Source organism: Danio rerio, chromosome 14, assembly GCF_052040795.2.
Source record: "Danio rerio strain M-AB ecotype USA chromosome 14, GRCz13ab, whole genome shotgun sequence".
Classification (NCBI taxonomy): domain Eukaryota; kingdom Metazoa; phylum Chordata; class Actinopteri; order Cypriniformes; family Danionidae; genus Danio; species Danio rerio.
The window spans coordinates 9,888,917-9,907,452 of NC_141034.1; the positions used below are offsets into that span (position 1 = coordinate 9,888,917).

At 35.7% G+C, this 18,536-nt stretch overlaps 1 protein-coding gene across 2 annotated transcripts; it reads right to left on the reverse strand.

The window, feature by feature from the left end:
• Positions 1-2,162: 2,162 nt before the first annotated feature.
• Positions 2,163-17,480, reverse strand: asb12b (ankyrin repeat and SOCS box containing 12b). Of its 2 annotated transcripts, none has more exons than XM_087280406.1 (3): positions 17,412-17,480; positions 12,606-13,433; positions 2,163-2,740 (listed from the first exon to the last, which is right to left on the reverse strand). In XM_087280406.1, the coding sequence occupies exons 2-3, from the start codon at positions 13,396-13,398 to the stop codon at positions 2,607-2,609; spliced, it is 927 nt and encodes a 308-aa protein (XP_087136532.1). In that variant the 5' UTR covers positions 13,399-13,433; positions 17,412-17,480; the 3' UTR covers positions 2,163-2,606. The 2 variants fall into 2 exon arrangements, with proteins under 2 accessions (XP_087136532.1, NP_001004009.1); NM_001004009.2 differs by having other exon boundaries at positions 12,606-13,443; positions 17,412-17,474.
• Between the last annotated feature and the right edge of the window lie 1,056 nt (positions 17,481-18,536).

The following is an 18,536-nucleotide window of genomic DNA, read 5'->3' on the forward strand; positions in this document are numbered from 1 at the left end:
ATCATCAAGGGACTAACTTAGCATGAAAGAATAAAAGATATTGATTTATAGGTGAGGTGCTTTAGCAGCCCGGTTGAGTACTGGAGTTAGTATGAACACTATTAAATGACTCATTACGTTATCATTTAGAATGCGCTGCATGACATTTATATATAAATTTATCTCATTGCCCGCTGTCTACTTAATGTTTCGCTGTAATTTTAATTTGAAGTAACGTTACCTGTTAAAGAGTCACGAAACCCCAAAACACATTTTTTGAGCTGTTGACAGTCGTATATGTGTCCCACACTGCTAAAAACACTATTAGGACATATATTTCACTAAAAAGTGAAAAATTTGTTTTTGCGTTATTTAGAACAAATTCGTACTTCCGGTTTGAAACAGAATTTTTGAAGCTGCGTCATGGCCATGAGATCTTAGCGTGTATTCCAGCGTGTAGACTGGACGTCTGTACCTGGGAGTACCGTATCTGAGTGTGTTGCATTGATTCATGAGTATGGCTTGGTTCAAACCAATCAGCGTGCTCTATTGTGTATGCGGTGCAACTTCATTAATATGTATGCTAGCTTTCTTAGACTGTACTTGAAACAGTGTTCAGGCGGCAGAGAGATGCCACGTTGTGTTGCCAAGAGGAGTGGGAAAAGAATAAGAAATGTTTGGCGATATGGGTCGTCAGTGTTGCTTTTACAATGTGCTGCAGTGAAGGTTTTGTTTTCATTTTCTCTCTATGAGAAATCCGGATTTGCTGCTCGTCTCTTTTAAAAAAAGACGCGGCTCCAGTATGTGTTGATTGTCCTGTCTACAGGTTTGGTATGTGTGTGCAATCAGCGCCCTTTCTTTGTTCATTCAGATGGCAAAGTTTTAGTTCGTATGGTTAGCAGTACTCTTTCAGTGTTTAAAGACAGACCTTGGTCAAATTGATCTCTAAGTTACTTAGTTGACGTTAACATCACTACAATATTATGGACTGAAAGATCTGCTGTAAATGCTGCTCTCCGAGTGTAAACACGTGAACACTGTAAGCAAACTATTGCCTACCGTCGTGTTTAATTTTCGCCGCATTTTGTGACAGAATTGTCTACTCACACACGGCTTTCTGACCTACCGAGTGCATTAGAGTTACCGAGAAATGCAGAGTTTTTTTCTCTTATACGACATGCGGTATTAAACATTCCACGGTTCATGGCCCTTTAATGCTAGCGTTGAGTGCGGGGCTGCTTTTTTTACAGCTATTGCTGGGAAACCGTTTCTGCAGCTCAACAAGCTAATATGGTTTTATTACTGTATAAAAAAAATCAACAATACCATAACTGTAAAAAACAAAGCTTGTGCATTTAAGAGAATAATGTTTAAATAATTTTAGAGTTGATTTGAATATTTTATCTCAAATGGTGTCAGTTAAATTTTTTTAACAGTGCATCCGATATACTGAAAATATGGATTCAGTACTGTATATAAAATCAACAAAGGCATAAGTGTAAAAAACAAAGCTTGTGCATCATAGAGAATAACATTTTGACAATTTTAGAAATGTTATGAATATTTTATCTCAAATGGTGTCAGAGTTTAATTGACTTTTACAATTTTTACTTTAAACAATACTGTATTTAAAAAATATTATAAAATAAATAAAGTGCTAAATTCAAAAACAGAGTGCAATAAGCAGGATGTTTTTCTGAACATTTTGGTACTGGTTTTATTGTATGATTTCATATGTTTGAATTGTTTAATTAATTCGTATGGTTAATTTATTTAGAAATAAAGCCTACATAGGACAACATAGGGCACATATTTACGGCTATCTGACCTATTTTTGGCTCAAACTCTAACAGGAGCAAATAATTTAATTGGTTTTGAAATCGAATGTCTAATGAATGTCAAACGTCAAACTAACTTTACTACATTAGCACACCTCACAGGATTAACGTACTGTTTTGGTTCAAAAAACTGAAACAAAAAACACACACATTTATATAGCATGGGAGACTGTGTGGGAAACAGTTGATGGACAATTACTGATACATTTGTAATGTATGCAATTTCTTTTTTCATTTAACAGTAAATATGGTTTTTAACAGAAGTACCGTAATTCACGCAAAGCATCTTGGGAAAGGAAAAAGGTGGAAAGGACATATATAATTAAAAAAGGAAAGGAAAGGATGTTTTGAAGCATGGTATGCTTTATTTTGTCCAAATCAGTGTAGACCTGTGGTATCAAACTCTCCTGACATTAAAGGGGCACAGTCCTTCAGAGTTTAGATGTGGCTCAAACACACCTGTCACCAGCCAGTATGCAGTAGTTTACAGGTAATTAGGAAACCCCTAAATAGCTGGTTCAACCATGGCAGAAATCATTGACCATGGTATCCAAAAGGCATTAGTTCAGTTGCAAACATCTGCAATAATGGCAACAATCAAAGAAGAACATAACCCACGGTATGAACTCATTTGCAGCATTTACCACACATTCATAAATATTTTATTATAAATAATAAAAGCATTTCATTAGATGATACATTATCTGTGACATTTAAAATACAGAAAATATAACAAATATTACAAAAAGAAAACATCATATTAGTCAAATTCTGTAAATTACTGTAAAATCAAGACATGTGGTTCAAATAGTCCTTCAGTATTTGGGGAATATCCAGACAGTCTATGGAGGACATTTTGTTTTCCGCCGGAAGGAACTTCCATAAAGAAAGTCGCACCTGAGACATCAGTGTTTTTGGACAAACTGCGTATAGAGAGGATTTAATGTTACAATCACAAAGAAACACACACACACAAACACATTAGACACATGTGCTAATACTAAATAAAATAATGTGAAAATGAACATGCCTTTTATAAATTGTGGGCATTTAAAAATACTTTTTTGTTGTTATTATTATACTTTGAGAGTGCTATTTATGAATATCCACATTGTATTTGCAGTGGTGTTCATATCAGTGTCAAATGCTTGAAGACAATTGGTTAACTATCTTAATAGTTAATAAGTTCACATGTTAATCTGGCCTACTATACAGTTATATATATCGCTGTGGTGATATATTAATAAAGGGACTAAGCCGAAAAGAAAATGGATGAATGTTCATGGTGATGGTTGACTTAGGTGGGGGGTTTGGTGCCAAGCCACTTTATTAGAATCATACATTTTTGTATAACTGAACTTATACGAATTTTTACAAATAAGCTACTAAACTGAGCTAAAATTCTGTGACTTTTTATACAACTGTTGTATGTGATCTCTGGTAACACGTTAAAATCATTGTTGTAACCTGATTAATAGTCTTAAACGATTTAGTAAACGGAGTTACTGTCATGATCACCAGCAATCTAGCATGTGCAGATCACTGGAGAACTGCTCATCTGCCAATTTAATGAACTACAACTCCCATCATGCACCTCACACACACCAGCTCCTGATAAGGCATGGGTATCTTTAAGGTGTTATTGGTATTACTACTTTTATCTATACCATTTATCGGTTCGCTATTTAATGGTTCTCTTACCGGTACTTTTTGTAGTGTTTTTTTTTATAATAAAAAACTAATTGATAAAAAAATAATAATAAAATGAAAAAACTAATTGAACAGAATTAACATCACTTTATTTTATTATTACGTTTTTAATGTAAAATAAAAGAAACCAATAATTGTAAAACAAATAAATAAATATATGTATATATATATATATATATATATATATATATATATATATATATATATATATATATATATATATATATATATATATGTTTTTGCTGTAAAATACTTTTTTGAAGGAAAATGACTCTCAGTTTTTAACCATTCTTTTGGAGAAAAATCAACATGTTTGACTTTTCTGGCAGAAGTCAGGATCTTTCTTGGTTTATTGTACTCCCTGCAGTTGAAAATACCTTCTTTTAGTTGCAAAATGCAGTTAAATTATATAATGTTTATGATTTATTTATTAACGCATTCACATAAATAAGTTACAGAGTTTTGGGGATTAACTGTGTTGTTAATACAGTTTTGAAGCAGCTTGCAATGTGAAAACAAGCTGTATATTTTTTTTTTTATAATTTCTTAATAAGCATAGTTTGTTTTTAGGCCATTCATAGGCTATATTTGTAAATTCAGCTGATGTTATAAAATAAATGTTAGATTTATTTAGGCTGCTGCGAAGGTGTGTGTTTATTTAACTATTAATATTATACTAATTTAGGTGATTGACAGCCGGCATATCGATGTGGATCATGTAACGTTACTGTTAGTAGCTAGGCAGACAAAAACTTTTTTATAACTTCAGGTTACTGCAGTTAATGCAGTTCTGAAAGATACTTTCACTTAGCCAGATTGCGTGCGTTTCTGCTTAAGAAAACAACTTGTTGCGTTTGTTGCAACGGGCATTGTCGCTGTCCAGTCAGGAAAGACAACCCATTTGGTTCACTCCGCAAGCTTCCGAGCTGTGTGTGCATGAGTCTGTGTCACGAGCTATGTGTGTGTGCTTAGCGCGAGCCTCTGCTGAGTGCACGAGCACAGTCAAGGCTTTTATACTTGATGTGTTCACCGGAAACACAAGCATTTCTCATGTGATATTGCCAACTGTGCAGACGAATGTCAAATATCGCAAATTAGAAAAGATCGGTCAGTTAAATTATGCTACTGTAAATAATGTTTATTCAGTGGGAATTCTCCGGTACTGATAGCAGTAACGATACTTCGGTCTTTCATAATGTAGCACCGATAAAGTACCAAGTTTTGGCACCCATTCCTACTCCTGATTTCCCTTGATTACGAATACACAGCTGGAAGATCAAGATAGACTAATCAGATGGACTATAAACACACACACACATCGTTGCTGAGTCTTGTAAGCTTTACGTGTGCAATTCAAAGAGTTTCCTTGTTCCTGCCTTTTTTGTTTATTACTTTAAAATTGTTTTTTGTTTTATGTTGTTTTGCCGCCTGTCTTAACTATTCGCCTTTACTCTGACTATGCTTTAGAGTTATCTGCATGCTCCTGTCTGTCCCTGTTTTGACCTTTGCCTGTCTGACAACCCTTAATAAACTCCATTTGGATCTTCAACTCCATTGTACCCCAACTCAATACAGTTAATGACAAAAAAAAAACTATTTTATTTAAAAAAACTAATATTAATAAGGTAAATAAAATCTTTGCACTATCAAATTTAATCCAATAACTAATGTTGGCTAATGAGACTTTGATGTAAAGTGTTACCTATTGTACTTATTGGAATTCAGTTTTAATTTAATTTGGTTGAAACATGTATTTACTCTGAACACCTTTTGGGGGTTGATTTTATGCACAATTTTTGGTTATTATACCTGCTTAAGTAATTTATTACTTAAGTAATATTTTTTGCCACTTAAGACAATATTATAATAATACTGTATAGCAATTAATTACAACAGGAAAAGCAAATACCGTCATAAGCCTAACACGCACGCACTCACGCACGCACTCACACACACACACACACACACACACACACACACACACACACACACACACACACACACACACACACACACACACACACACTTGTTTATTGTATCTTAAGGATAACTTTCCTTAGGCATAATGATTTTTATGAGATCATATTTTTTTGTCCCTGAACACTGGCTCTACCTTCAAACCTCCCTCAAAAAAACTTTCTGCATTTTACAGAACATAATTTAATATGATTTATAAGTTGTTTTCATTGTGGGGCCTAATAAAATGTCAAATTTGTCATGATTTACAACATCCGTGGGGACATTTGGTCCTCACACTCATCTTCGCATACACAGGAAAATTCCTGAAGCTGTTTTATTGTGCATGCCTTATAGATTCAGTGGTTACTATAATACACTGCTAAATGCTGCAGAATTGTTTCATCTTAAAACTTGGCAACTGAACGTTAATGGGATGAGGCTGTAAAAGCATTTGATATGTAAAGAGGCACTTATTATTAGTCCATTTTTTCTTGCAAAAATTTTCTCCAATACGCAACCAAAGTCATGTGCCACTTTCTTGAAATAAACTAAAATCGTGCCCTTACTATGAGAAGGACTTATTTTACAGTTGTGCCAAAATCATTCCACAAATCTTCCTAGAAAACACATGAAATCGTGTTTCATATTCATAAATGTACATTTTATGGATTGGAAATAGAAAAAAAGAGTAAGAAAAAAAGTAGGAGAACGTCTAAAAAAAAGCACACTTGCATTTAAAGTCCGTGTGAACCGGCATGGTAGTTGTTTTGGTAAAAGAAATGCAAAATTTAGGCTGTCAGTGAAAAAGATGACTAACAACAATCCAAAAATAGATATCAAACAGACAGGTTAGTTATCACGTGTGTAATCAGTCATTCCGTCTAAAGGCTGATTTATACTTCTGTGTCAAACGCTGGCGTATGCTACTGCATTGACGCATAGCCCTTCGCTGACGTGCACCTTTAAAAAAATGTAACTACACGTCGCAACGACGCGTAGCGCAAGCTCTGTGATTGGTCGGCTTGGTAGCACTGACAAGTCTGGGCGGGACCGAGAGCCGTGCGAATGGTGCGAGCCCGATGGAGCGATTGTTTACAAGTGTGGAGTTCCGTGAAGGAGCTCTGCATGGAAAGTTTTGTTTTGTGTTTACCTCAAAATGAGCGAGTTTGAGTGACTTGTACATCCAGGAAGTGTTCAGGCAAAGCAAAACAGCAGCGAAGAAACTCGACACAGAGAAACATTTACACCTCACTGACAACTAGCGTTTTGGAAGTGTTAATGCAGACCAACAGAGACAGCGCAGAAGTATAAATGCACAGCTACGGGCGTTGCATGCGCCGATGGTTACGCCGGTCACTTGACGCAGAAGTATAAACCAGGCTAGAAGCTTTCTTTTTCTTTTTCACTGACAGCCTAAATTTTGCATTTCTTTTACCAAAACGTCTATGTTTGGATGTCTATTAGATGTTTTTTAAGTACAAAGTTACTCGCGGTTATATTAATATTTCCTAGAAAAGCTATCAAAGCATTGTTGGCAGTGGATTAAGAAATACTGAGTAAACAAAATTTAAATCTTTATATTTATCAAAAATGGAAGTAAAATCAGGGGTTTTGAAAAATTGCTTAAAGCTGGGAAAACACTGCTGAAGGTACATTATTCATTTTGGACTTGGACTTTTTAAGTAAAATCTTCTTTCCAAACTCACAGCCCAAATTTAGCCTTGCTTTAACCAATGTGTTTATGTTTGGACATCTTTTAGATGTTTTTTAAAAATAAAATTGCTTTCGGTTATATTAACAGAAATTTAAAACCTAAATCCTAATGTTTATCAAAAATGGAAGTAAAATCAGTGGTTTTGACAAAATCCTTAAAGCTGGAAAACACTGCTGAAGTTACACTTAGGAATTATTCATTTTGCACTTAAACATGTTTTTAGTAATATCTTCTTTCCAGTATTCAGTTATCTTTCAAAAACAAATCAATATCAGTACATTTAAAGATCCGGTAAAGTGCTTTAAAATGTCAATGAGAGTGGTTGAGATTAAACACAACACATGAAAGCAAATGAGAAGCGTCTTAAATTGGATGGAAAATGTTTGATTGGTCAATAGATTTGATGAGAAACTGAAGTATGAGGTGGTCAAAAACATTGTTGGTCCATTTAGGTTAAAGTGTAATGTAAGCAACGTAAATGATGTCTCTTTGTGAAATATGCAGAATATAAAATAGTCACACTATTCGAAAAAATTCACATTTACACTGGACCATGGGCCCCGCCATTGTTTTCAATGATGTAATTTGGGCGCATTTTCAGTCAAATGGATGTTGCTTCTCATTATCTTTTTTTCTACACGAGGAGTAACATTATAACATTAAATGCTTTTAGATAGAGAGGGCAGAGAAAAGAAACGGTAGCCAATAAACATGCCGATGCTTGTCAATATCTGTCTTCATTGCTTTATCAATCATAACTGGACAGTTTCTGATAGGGTTCATTGTTGTCAGACACGGAAGTCATGATGCATTTGTTTAGGGGCGTACTCACACTATGTACATTGCCTTGAACCAGGCCGAAGCACACTTGTCCCCCCTCCCGTCTCTCCTGACGGCCTGCACTCAGATCGCATTCGGGCCTGATAACGCTTACGTCATCGATGATGCGCTGTTCAGTTTAAGAAGCGCTCTCGCTCAGCACAGTGGACATTTCTGTAAATCGCTTTAATCATGGGAGGCAGTGACACACAGACAAATATTTTGCTGGACAGATCAGACACTTCTGATGCTCATAAACAATCATAAAGTCCTCGTGCTGCAGAAATTAGGAGGTTTGCTAAAGGTGCAGCTGTCATGCAGTGAGGGGTTTGCGCCTTTAGTAATCTTCGTATAGCATAAAGTGAGTACGCCCTATATTAAACACTGAACTTACTGATTACAGACACTACAAATAGCCAATCACCAGCTCTTTTTGTGAATGAGCTGGTATGATCAATTGCAGTCATTTTTAGGTGAATTTCACTTAATATCTGCGAACGTTTGGACTCTTAAGGCCAGGGGCGGACTGGGACTAAAAATCCGCCCTGGCATTGTAGCCACACCAGCCCACATTACCACACCGACACAGCCCCATCCAAGGACACGCACATTCACTACTTAAATTTGTGTACAGATGGTAAAATTATATAAGCAGTTCCTATTTAAGAGATATTTAAACATTTAATGTATGTGACTGAAACAAAAACAACCCATTTATATATGCAATTATGTCATTCATTTTCTTTTCGTCTTAGTCCATTTATTAATTTGGGAATCGCTAACGTATCCTGCATATGTTTTATACAGTGGATGCCCTCAAAGCTGCAACCCATTACTGGGTTACCTAATTCCCAATTGGCCTACCCAATTCACCTATAGCATGTGTTTGGACTTGTGAAGGAAACCAGAAGGAAACCCACATGAACATTCAAACTCCACACAGAAACACCAACTGACCCAGATGAGGCTCAAACCAGCAACTTTCTTGCTGTGAGGTGACAGCACTACCTACTGCGCCACTGCACTGCCCCCTTTCGAGACTAGTTCAATTAATTTTATGTAAATGGCAATGTCTGACTTGAACGCCTTTCCCTTTTTATGGTCCATCTCTGACAATTAGCTTGTGTTGCACTTACTGTTGGTTTGACATTCTTGCCAAATTTTGATTATGTCTGCGTAACCTCAGATTGGGTCGGCCCATCTCAAAACCAGCCGGTTGTTGCTGATTGGGCCAATGCTTAACATTTACATTTACATTTAGTCATTTAGCAGACGCTTTTATCCAAAGCGACTTACAAATGAGGACAAGGAAGCAATTTACACAACTATAAGAGCAACAATGAATAAGTGCTATAGGCAAGTTTCAGGTCTGTAAAGTCTAAGAAGGGAAGTATTAGTAGTATTAGTATTTATTTATTTTTTTTGTTTGTACAGTTAGTGTGATATTCAAAGAGGCAATTGCAGAATTAACTATAATTCTTACTATTATCACCATCATCATCATAATATTCACATCTTGCACGAGATAAAAGCTGCCTACATTTAAAAAACAATACATATGAAAAAAAATAATAATAAAAAAAATAGCTGACCGGCCCACATTTAAAAAATGGTCCGGCCCTTCTGGCATTTGCCAGAATTGCCAGATGGCCAGTCCGCCCCTGCTTAAGGCTACGTTCACACTGCGAGGCTTAGTGCTCAATTCAGATTTTTTCTCAGATCTGATGTTTTTGCATGGCTGTTCATAGTGCTCTTATAAATGTGGCCAATATCAGATTTGCAGTGTGAACAGATCATAGTCCTAAACTGACCCGCACGCACAAAAGTGCATTACGGAGAACGCAAAATGTTTAATTATGCACACAGTGTGTATACTGCATGAGTAAGCACGTTGTCAGATCATGTTTACATGATTATTACCCTTTTCACAGACAACCGTGGTGTATTTTATGAACTGTAAATGATTGTTCTGCTACTACTAAGGTGCATTTCGGTATTTGAGACCTAAAATAAGTCTCCTGTGATAAAAAACACTGATCGTTTGTGATTTATAACAAGCGCTGTGCATGGCGCTCTGACCACCGGTGTAGTGAACTCATCAAGGGTTAATGAGCAGCCGCAGACTGAACTGTGGTTTATCTCCGTTTGCGGAGTTATTTAATTTTACCTCGTTATAAACAGCAGACATGTGCAGAAGGGTGATTTGGGTACACGAGCACCTGCCCTTTTTTCTCTAGGAGAGAAAGTTCACTTTTTGGCTTAACAATCAACCCGTGCCTCAATCGTTAACCAGATTAGCTAACAAGCACCAGTTTTGCCTTCAAAATCTTTTTTAACATGATCAACCAACTTTCTGTGTTACAGTAATCGCTCTGTGTGCCATTCTACTGTGCTGCTGAGGGGTAGATGATGTTTGCAGCACAGAATGATGACGCAAAGATTGTGTAAAAGTCACATGAAATTCGACATAACCGTTTACATTGCGGTCGCATGGCAAAACGTCAGATCAGTGTCTGATTTAAGACTGCATATAAAAGTGGCACAGATCTGACCTGAAAAGATCAGATTCCATGCAGTTTGTGCTGTTCACACTGTCATCACCTGAGTCACATGAGGGGGAAAAAATCAGATTCATGCCACAATTGCCTGCAGTGTGAACATAGCCTTTGTATAAAATGACCGCATTTAGTTTAAGTGTGTGCTTACAGCTTTCTTTACCAGTGCGCTTATTCAGTACCCAATTCACTAAAAGCCCTAAAGTCAGCTTAAAACCAAAATTTACAATGTTTAAGTCCTATCATACACCCTGCCCAATGCGGTGCAAGGCGCGACGCAAATGTTATTTGACATTTTGCACCACACTGTTTAAACAGCAAATGCATTTGCGCTCATATGTGCACCCATAGGTGTTCTGGTCTAAAAAGGAAGTGTGTTAAGCTGGCGCGTTGCTATTTTGAGGAACTAAAATAGACTGCAAAATAGACCAGCTGAGAGCCGGTCTGAAGTCCAGCGCAGAGTGTATTAGTTATGCGCCTTGCTTACACATTGCTTAAAACACACAGGATGTACAGCAATAAGCAAATATCTTTACAAATGAAAAAGAATGAAAGGAATAAAATATTACAATAATTATTATTTTCTAGCCTACATAAATATAAAAACCACCGCCTCCATGCCTTCTTCATCTCGGGGGGCTTTTTTTAATTTATTCATGACAACTTGCTTTTTTTATAATGTTATTATTAGTTGTAGTATTATTTATTAAATGCATATTTACATTTATTTTATTAAAAACAAGCTTAGATTTGCCCACCTGACAGGTTTTAGATCATATCGTGCATAGCATGTGTGTTTAGATATAATTGTTTTGATATCATATAGCTGTTTGACCACTCTTCGTTATTATTGTTCATTTATCTATTTGCTGGAAATTAGAACTAAATTTAGAAATAGTTTAGAAACAAATCTTTGCATTTAACAAACTAAATTAGTTATGTAGGCTAATGGATGTCTGTGAGTACAACACGTTTCCTTATCCACGAGAGTGCACAGAAGAAACAATTCATTTTGACAACCCTAATATTTTGAAAACTACACAGAAGGAGGAAACAATTTTCATGACACACTGTACATGTTCTGATTCGGAGGAAGAAGAAACTGGTCCATATGAACTGTAAAAGTTACTGACAAAGTCCCTGTCAAAGTCTGACAAAGCCCCCTAGTCTCTGCTACTCCCTCAATAGCAAAACAGTCAACGAATCCCGCATTGCAGCCTAGGTTATTGCATCAAAAATCAGAATAATGACAGGAACAAATACAGCACTAGGTTGGCTATACTGTGGTATTGTTGTCAAAATGAACTTTAAACCTTTATTTGACGCAGCCGAATCTCCATCTATCAGTGATCATCATCTTTGAGTCATAATAAGTCCCGTGATCCCCCAAGCCTCCACTAGTGTGTGAAGTGAAAGCATGTTTTACCAGAACTGGAACTACATATTTGGTGATATACTGTATCAACGTCAATGCGATCAAACAAAAGATCCGAACCCAACACGATTCTTTTATTTGACTCTGAGTCAACTATGTCGCTAAACAATCAATAGTTTTAAACAAGGTCCACTTTTAGATTTAAGCCTCAGCTGGATGATTTCAGTCACTTAGAGCTGTGTTACACACTGCATGGAAGGTCATTTTCAAAAACCCATAATAGGAGCTCTTTAAAACAAATATAAATATGCATTTAATAAATAATACTGCTAATAATAATATTATACAAAAGCAAGTTGTCATGAATGAACTGAAAAAAAAACCTGAGATGAAGAAGACATGGAGGCAGGGTTTTTTATATTTATGTATACATTAATAATTATTATAATATTTTAATCCTTTTATTTTTATTTTCATTTGTAAAGATATTTGCGTATTTCTGTACATCCTGTGTGTATAAAGCAATGTCTACGTGTTTAACTCGACTGCTTCACTTCCACTTTAAGTGCAAAAAGTGATTGTAAAATATTTCTTTTGAATGTCTATAATGTTGAAACCGGTCTTAAAAGATTGACACAAGTGTAATTGAGACTCACCTCTCTCTTTGAGCAGAAGCACTACTGCTTCATTCTCACTGGTGGTTTTATCTCCAACTAAAGGGGGCAGATAAACATTTGCTCCAAAGTCTATGAGCAGCTGAATGTATTCCAGCCCACAGCCATGTCTCAGACACATCTCCAAGACAGTTTTAGGCTCTTTGATCCTGGCCAGCATCTTTTCCTCAGTGCAGTTGTAGTCTGGGTTGGCTCCAAACTGCAGCAACAATTTGAAACAACCTAGATGACCATACACCGCTGAAATGTACAGTGGTCCTCGGCAAGCTGTGGCATTTAAGGCCCAGTCTGGCATTTTGGGCTTGACGTCTACATCGGCGCCATATTGAAGGAGCTCCTTCAGGATGTCCACATCCCCCTCTCTGGCCGCAGTCAACACAGGGGAGCAGTTGTTATGTGGGCTTCCATTAGGGTCTGCGCCAGCTCTTAATAAAGCGACAACACAATCTATGTGTTTGCCAGAGACGGCTGTGAAAAGTGGTGTTTGAGCTTTGACATCCAGGCTGTCGACCTCTGCCCCGTGAGCCAGGAGGACCTCCAGACAGCGTAGGTGACCCTGAGCAGCCGCCGTGCGCAGTGGAGTGACTGGGATCCCCCAACCACTGCGGTTGTTGATGCACTTTCTATATTGTTCCTGAGACAACAGTTCAGTAAGGAGTTTGTCGTCGTCTGTGAAGACAGCTTGATTCAGTTCGTGACTGCAGTTGGTGTCTTCCTCCTCATCCTCTTTGGGTTGAAGAAGAGAAAAGATCTTAGAGATGTCCATCAAACTCATGCTGGTGGACTTATCCCAAAGCACTCTTCAACAAACTGCTCGAGTCTCCATGTCATCGAACATACAGTCAGGGAAGAAAGAGAAAGTGTTTCAATTAGCATTCGAGCTTAACAATGACTACCAGAAATGGCAAAAACACACATCATTTACTCAAGTAGAAGTACAGATACTCATGTTTAAAATGACTGGTAAAAGTTGAAGTACTGACTACACTTTTCTACTCAAGTAACAGTAAAGAAGTACGGTCTGAAATCAATACTTATTCATTGCTATACCTGTTTTAGTTTCACGGTCGCAACTACACTGCACATCATAAATATCTATACAAAATATCTTACATTTCTAATTTTTTGTAAAAATTTTTGTTGCCAATTTTCTGCAGCAAAATCGCCATATTCAAGTAGTATATTCTAAAACATAATTATTTTGCCTATATACTGTATTTATAACTACGGGGTGGGCCATTTATATGGATACACCTTAATAAAATGAGAATGGTTGTTGATATTAACGTCCTGTTTGTGGCACATTTGACAATGTTTAAACGATTTAATGTTAATGTAAAATTGCTGTTTACATGGTAGACACTTAATCAGAGTATTGCTTTTATTGTATTAAAATTGGATTATTAAACATACTCAATGTCTTAAAAGTAATGTACACACAATGTTTTTTTCTTCTAGAAATCAGAATAACAGAATAATTTTTTACAAAATTATATATATTTTTAAATAAAACAGAATAACTTCGAACCTTTACTACATGAAATGCCAGTTACACTCTGAAAACTTCTGGGTTGTTAAGTTGTTAATTTTTTTTTCAACTAAATTTAAATTACACCTTTAAACCCAACAGTTTGTGCGTTGTTTACCCATTGTTGGCCTACAACAACCTAGCATTTTTTTGCATTGTTCAAAAAGTTATTATTATTATTAGTATTATTATTCATTCCTTCATTTTGTTTTTGGCTTAGTCCCTTTATTAGTCCAGGGTCACCACAGCGGAATGAACCTCCAACTCATCCAGCACATTTTTACGCAGCGGATGCCCTTCTAGCTGCAATCCATCTCTGGGAAACATCCACACACACTCATTCACACTTATACACTACGGACAATTTTAGTCTACCCAATTTATCTGTACCGCATGTCTTTGGACTGTGGGGGAAACCGAAGCATCCGGAGGAAAACCCACGCGAACGCAGGGAGAGCATGCAAACTCCACACAGAAACGCCAACCAACCCAGCCGAGGCTCGAACCAGCGACCTTCATGCTGTGAGGCAACAGCACTACCTACTCCGCCATTGCGTCGCCTATTATTATTATTATTACTTTTGTTTTTCCATTGATTGCATAGAAAAACCATGTTTTACGGTTTTAAAGGATGTTCGTAAAGGAACAGTTCACTCAAAATGTAAATTCTGTCAGCATTTACTCACAATTTATTAGGTCTAAACCTGCATTGAGTTTCTTTCAGCACAAGCAGTTACCAGCAATCTTAGAATTATTCTTTGACTTTGAATCTTTTGTTTTTTTGTGTTTCAGATATGAAGAAAGAAACTCAAACAAGTTTTGAAGGTGAGGAGGAGAACTTAAAGGCGAGTATTTATTTATTTTTACATTTTGAGTGAACTATTACTTTAATGGAGCCGTTAATGCCAAAAAACAACTTTTATCTATTCTTTAAATGTTTTAAACAATACAATGGAGTAGTTATTAAATTAAATGTACCCTTTCATATAGACATTTTGTTGATTATTGGTAACTTGCAACTACATGTCAATTAGCAAGCATTGAGTATTAAAAGATTGTCTGTTTAATATCTCCTAACACTTTATTTTGAGGCTTTACCAACCTGCTGACAGTAAACAATTCTGCAACAACTTGTCAATTACATTTTTTAAATAAGTAAAATTTAAAATTAATTAATAAATTTATTATAGCAAATTTCTAAAGGAGCAAATTCTCACTTCAGAAGATAGTATCAGTAGAAACTGTACAGTATCGTAGAAACTGTAACTAAACTTGAAAATATTTAAATGGAATATTCTGGCATTTTATTTTTGACTTTTTTGTTTTATGCATTTTTAAATGCTCTTAATTATTTTCAAAATTGTGGCAGATATACTGTACATCGTCCCTCCATTATAGGACAAAAAAAAAACAAAAAAAACAATGTGGGTTTGACAACAACAAATCAATATTTATGTACAATTGAGGATTCCAGTACTTGCTTATGATGTTGCAAATATTTTAGAAACAGTGTTTTAATGTGTTTTAATTGTGATGAGTTTTATAACACACTTCCACACTATTTGGATTAATAATGTGGAGAATCATGCAACACTGAAGATTGGGGGAAGGGCTGCTGAATATTTAGTTTGGTCAGGACAAAAAATAAATAAAATAAAACAAATAAATGTACAAACAGAAAGATATTTTTAATAAATATTAGATAAATGTGTCTTTTATCAAATATTTGCAGCATTAAAAATCAGGGGAGCATAAAAGTCTTCTTTAAAAACAGTAATAATTATAATCATTTAATTTTCACAAGCTCTGTTTCCATCCAAAGTTTGAATTAAAGTTACAGTTGAAGTCAGAATTATTAGCCCCCCTGTTTATTTTCCCCTCAATTACTGTTTAACGGAAATAAATATTTTTCAGCACATTTCTAAACATAATAGTTTTAATAACTCATTTCTAATCAATGATTTATTTTATCTTTGCCATGATGACAGTAAATAATATTTGACTAGATATTTTTCAAAACACTTCTATAGCTTAAAGTGACATTTAAAGGCTTAACTAGGTTAATAAGGTTGACTAAGCAGGTTAGGGTAATTAGGCAAGTTATTGTATAACAATGGTTTGTTCGGGAGACTATCGAAAATGATATATTGCTTAAAAGGGCTAATAATTTTGATCTTAAAATTGTGTTTAATAAATTAAAAACATACTGTGAAAATTTCCTTGCTCTGTTAAACATCATTTGGGATATATATATATATATATATATATATATATATATATATATATATATATATATATATATTTTTTTTTTTTTTTTTTTCAAAGGGGGGCTAATAATTTTGTCCTTAAAATGTTTTATAATAAATTAAAAACTGCTTTTATTCTAGCCGAAGTAAAACAAATAAGACTTTCTCCAGAAAACAAAAATATTATCGAACATGCTGTGAAAATTTCCTTTCTCTGTTAAAGATCATTTGGGAAATATTTTTAAAAAATAATTCAAAGGGGGGCTAATAATTCTGACTTCAACTATATGTGCAAAGCTGGAATATCGCAAAAACATTTGCAATTAATTTACCGTTTCCTTTTAATGAGTCAAAGAGAACAAAATCTTCACTTCCTGATGAACTGGCGGCAAATATCGAAAAGAAAAATTCAATTTTTCACAGTTCCCTGTGGGTTCAGAAGACGCAAACACCACAATAAACTGTGAGGTAATAATACAGAACCACTTTGATGACAGACCTAATGACAGATGGCTAAGGTTTAGAATGACTAAAACATTGCAAAAAGATGACTTACAAAGGAGTCGATCCACTTTTTTTTTTGTCTATTAATGATGTCCCATCATGCCTATTTTTGCTATTTCATAATCTTTTAAAACAAAATCACATTTTTTGATGCACATGCTGGAGTTTAATTGGTCTATCATAGTTTATACGCATTTCTTCTTATCGAATAAAACATTCAAATTACTCACTTGTGTTCATATGTTTTCTTTAAATGTGCATTTTCAAAATGTATGCACATTTTGTCATTTCCTTTTTATGTGATAGTTCAAAATGTGCATAAAAATAAGTGGATTAAAAAATAGCTACAGTCAGTTTGCCAAATGTGATCATTAACAGTGGCGGTTAGTGGCTATTTCAGAAACAAATAAACAAATATCATAGCATTCCACCAAGCAGAGACCAGGTATCCTTTAAATGCAGGTTATGACATGCTCCAATAAAATAGAATTTCTTATAATTGTAGCTTACCTGTACAGTGTGTAGTATCCACAAATAAAATGCATGTAACGCGGTAGCAGCGAGGGTCAGTATGACACCAACAGATCTGAGCAGCCACAGGCGCTAAGTTTAGGCCACAAATGGATCAGCCCAAACTTCCATTCTTGGAGAGCCAGAGGAATGAGTTATAATTAGAAAGGTGATAGACCTGTGACAGACACAGACAACATGGCTGTCGGTGTAACACACCATGCTCTAATGGGATCTCTATTGTGAGATTGATTGAGAAGTTTTGCCAAACAACAAGGTGTTAGTGAAAGAGTGAAGGCTGTAGCTTGTGTTGTAATCTCAGAGTCATTCAGCGTTTCTGTCATGATAACTGTGTGCTGCAGCTGTTGGGCTGTCGGGAGCTGTAGATGACTCAGCTGCTGATGTACCTACAGTCCTGAGAGACAAATGTTCTGCAGTTATTTTTGTTTTCATACTGTCTGGGAGTTCTTCACTGGTAAACCATGCTATTTTAAGTTTCAAGATAACCCTGTATAGATTGTAGTAATAGATTTTTATTATTACATTTTCATATTTTTAGTTTTTATTTTATTTTAAGTGAAAGTAAACTATTACGATCCTTCTGCTAAACTAACTATAAAGAATAAAGTGAGCTATTTATATATATTTATATATATAACTATTTATATATATAACTATATATATATATGTATTATATATATTCATTCATTCATTCATTCATTCATTCATTCATTTTCTTGTCAGCTTAGTCCCTTTATTAATCCGGGGTTGCCACAGCGTAATGTACCGCCAACTTATCCAGCAAGTTTTTTACGCAGCGGATGCTCTTCCAGCCGCAACCCATCTCTGGGAAACATCCACCCACACACATTCACAAACACACTCATACACTACAGACAATTTAGCCTACCCAATTCACCTGTACCGCATGTCTTTGGACTGTGGGGGAAACCGGAGCACCCGGAGGAAACCCACACGAAGGCAGGGAGAACATGCAAACTCCACACAGAAACGCCAACTGAGCCGAGGTTTGACCCAGCAACCTTCTTGCAGTGAGGCGACAGCACACCTACTGCGCCACTGCCTTGCCCATATATATATATATAAAAGAGCAATATCACACGA

What these genes read in the sequence shown, in the direction of transcription:
- asb12b (XM_087280406.1), bottom strand. Translation starts at nt 13,398, where the DNA reads ATGAGTTTGATGGACATCTCTAAGATCTTTTCTCTTCTTCAACCCAAA. An exon ending in GCTTCTGCTCAAAGAGAGAG is followed by an intron (nt 2,741 to 12,605) that starts GTGAGTCTCAAT and finishes CTCTATACGCAG; the next exon opens with TTTGTCCAAAAACACTGATG.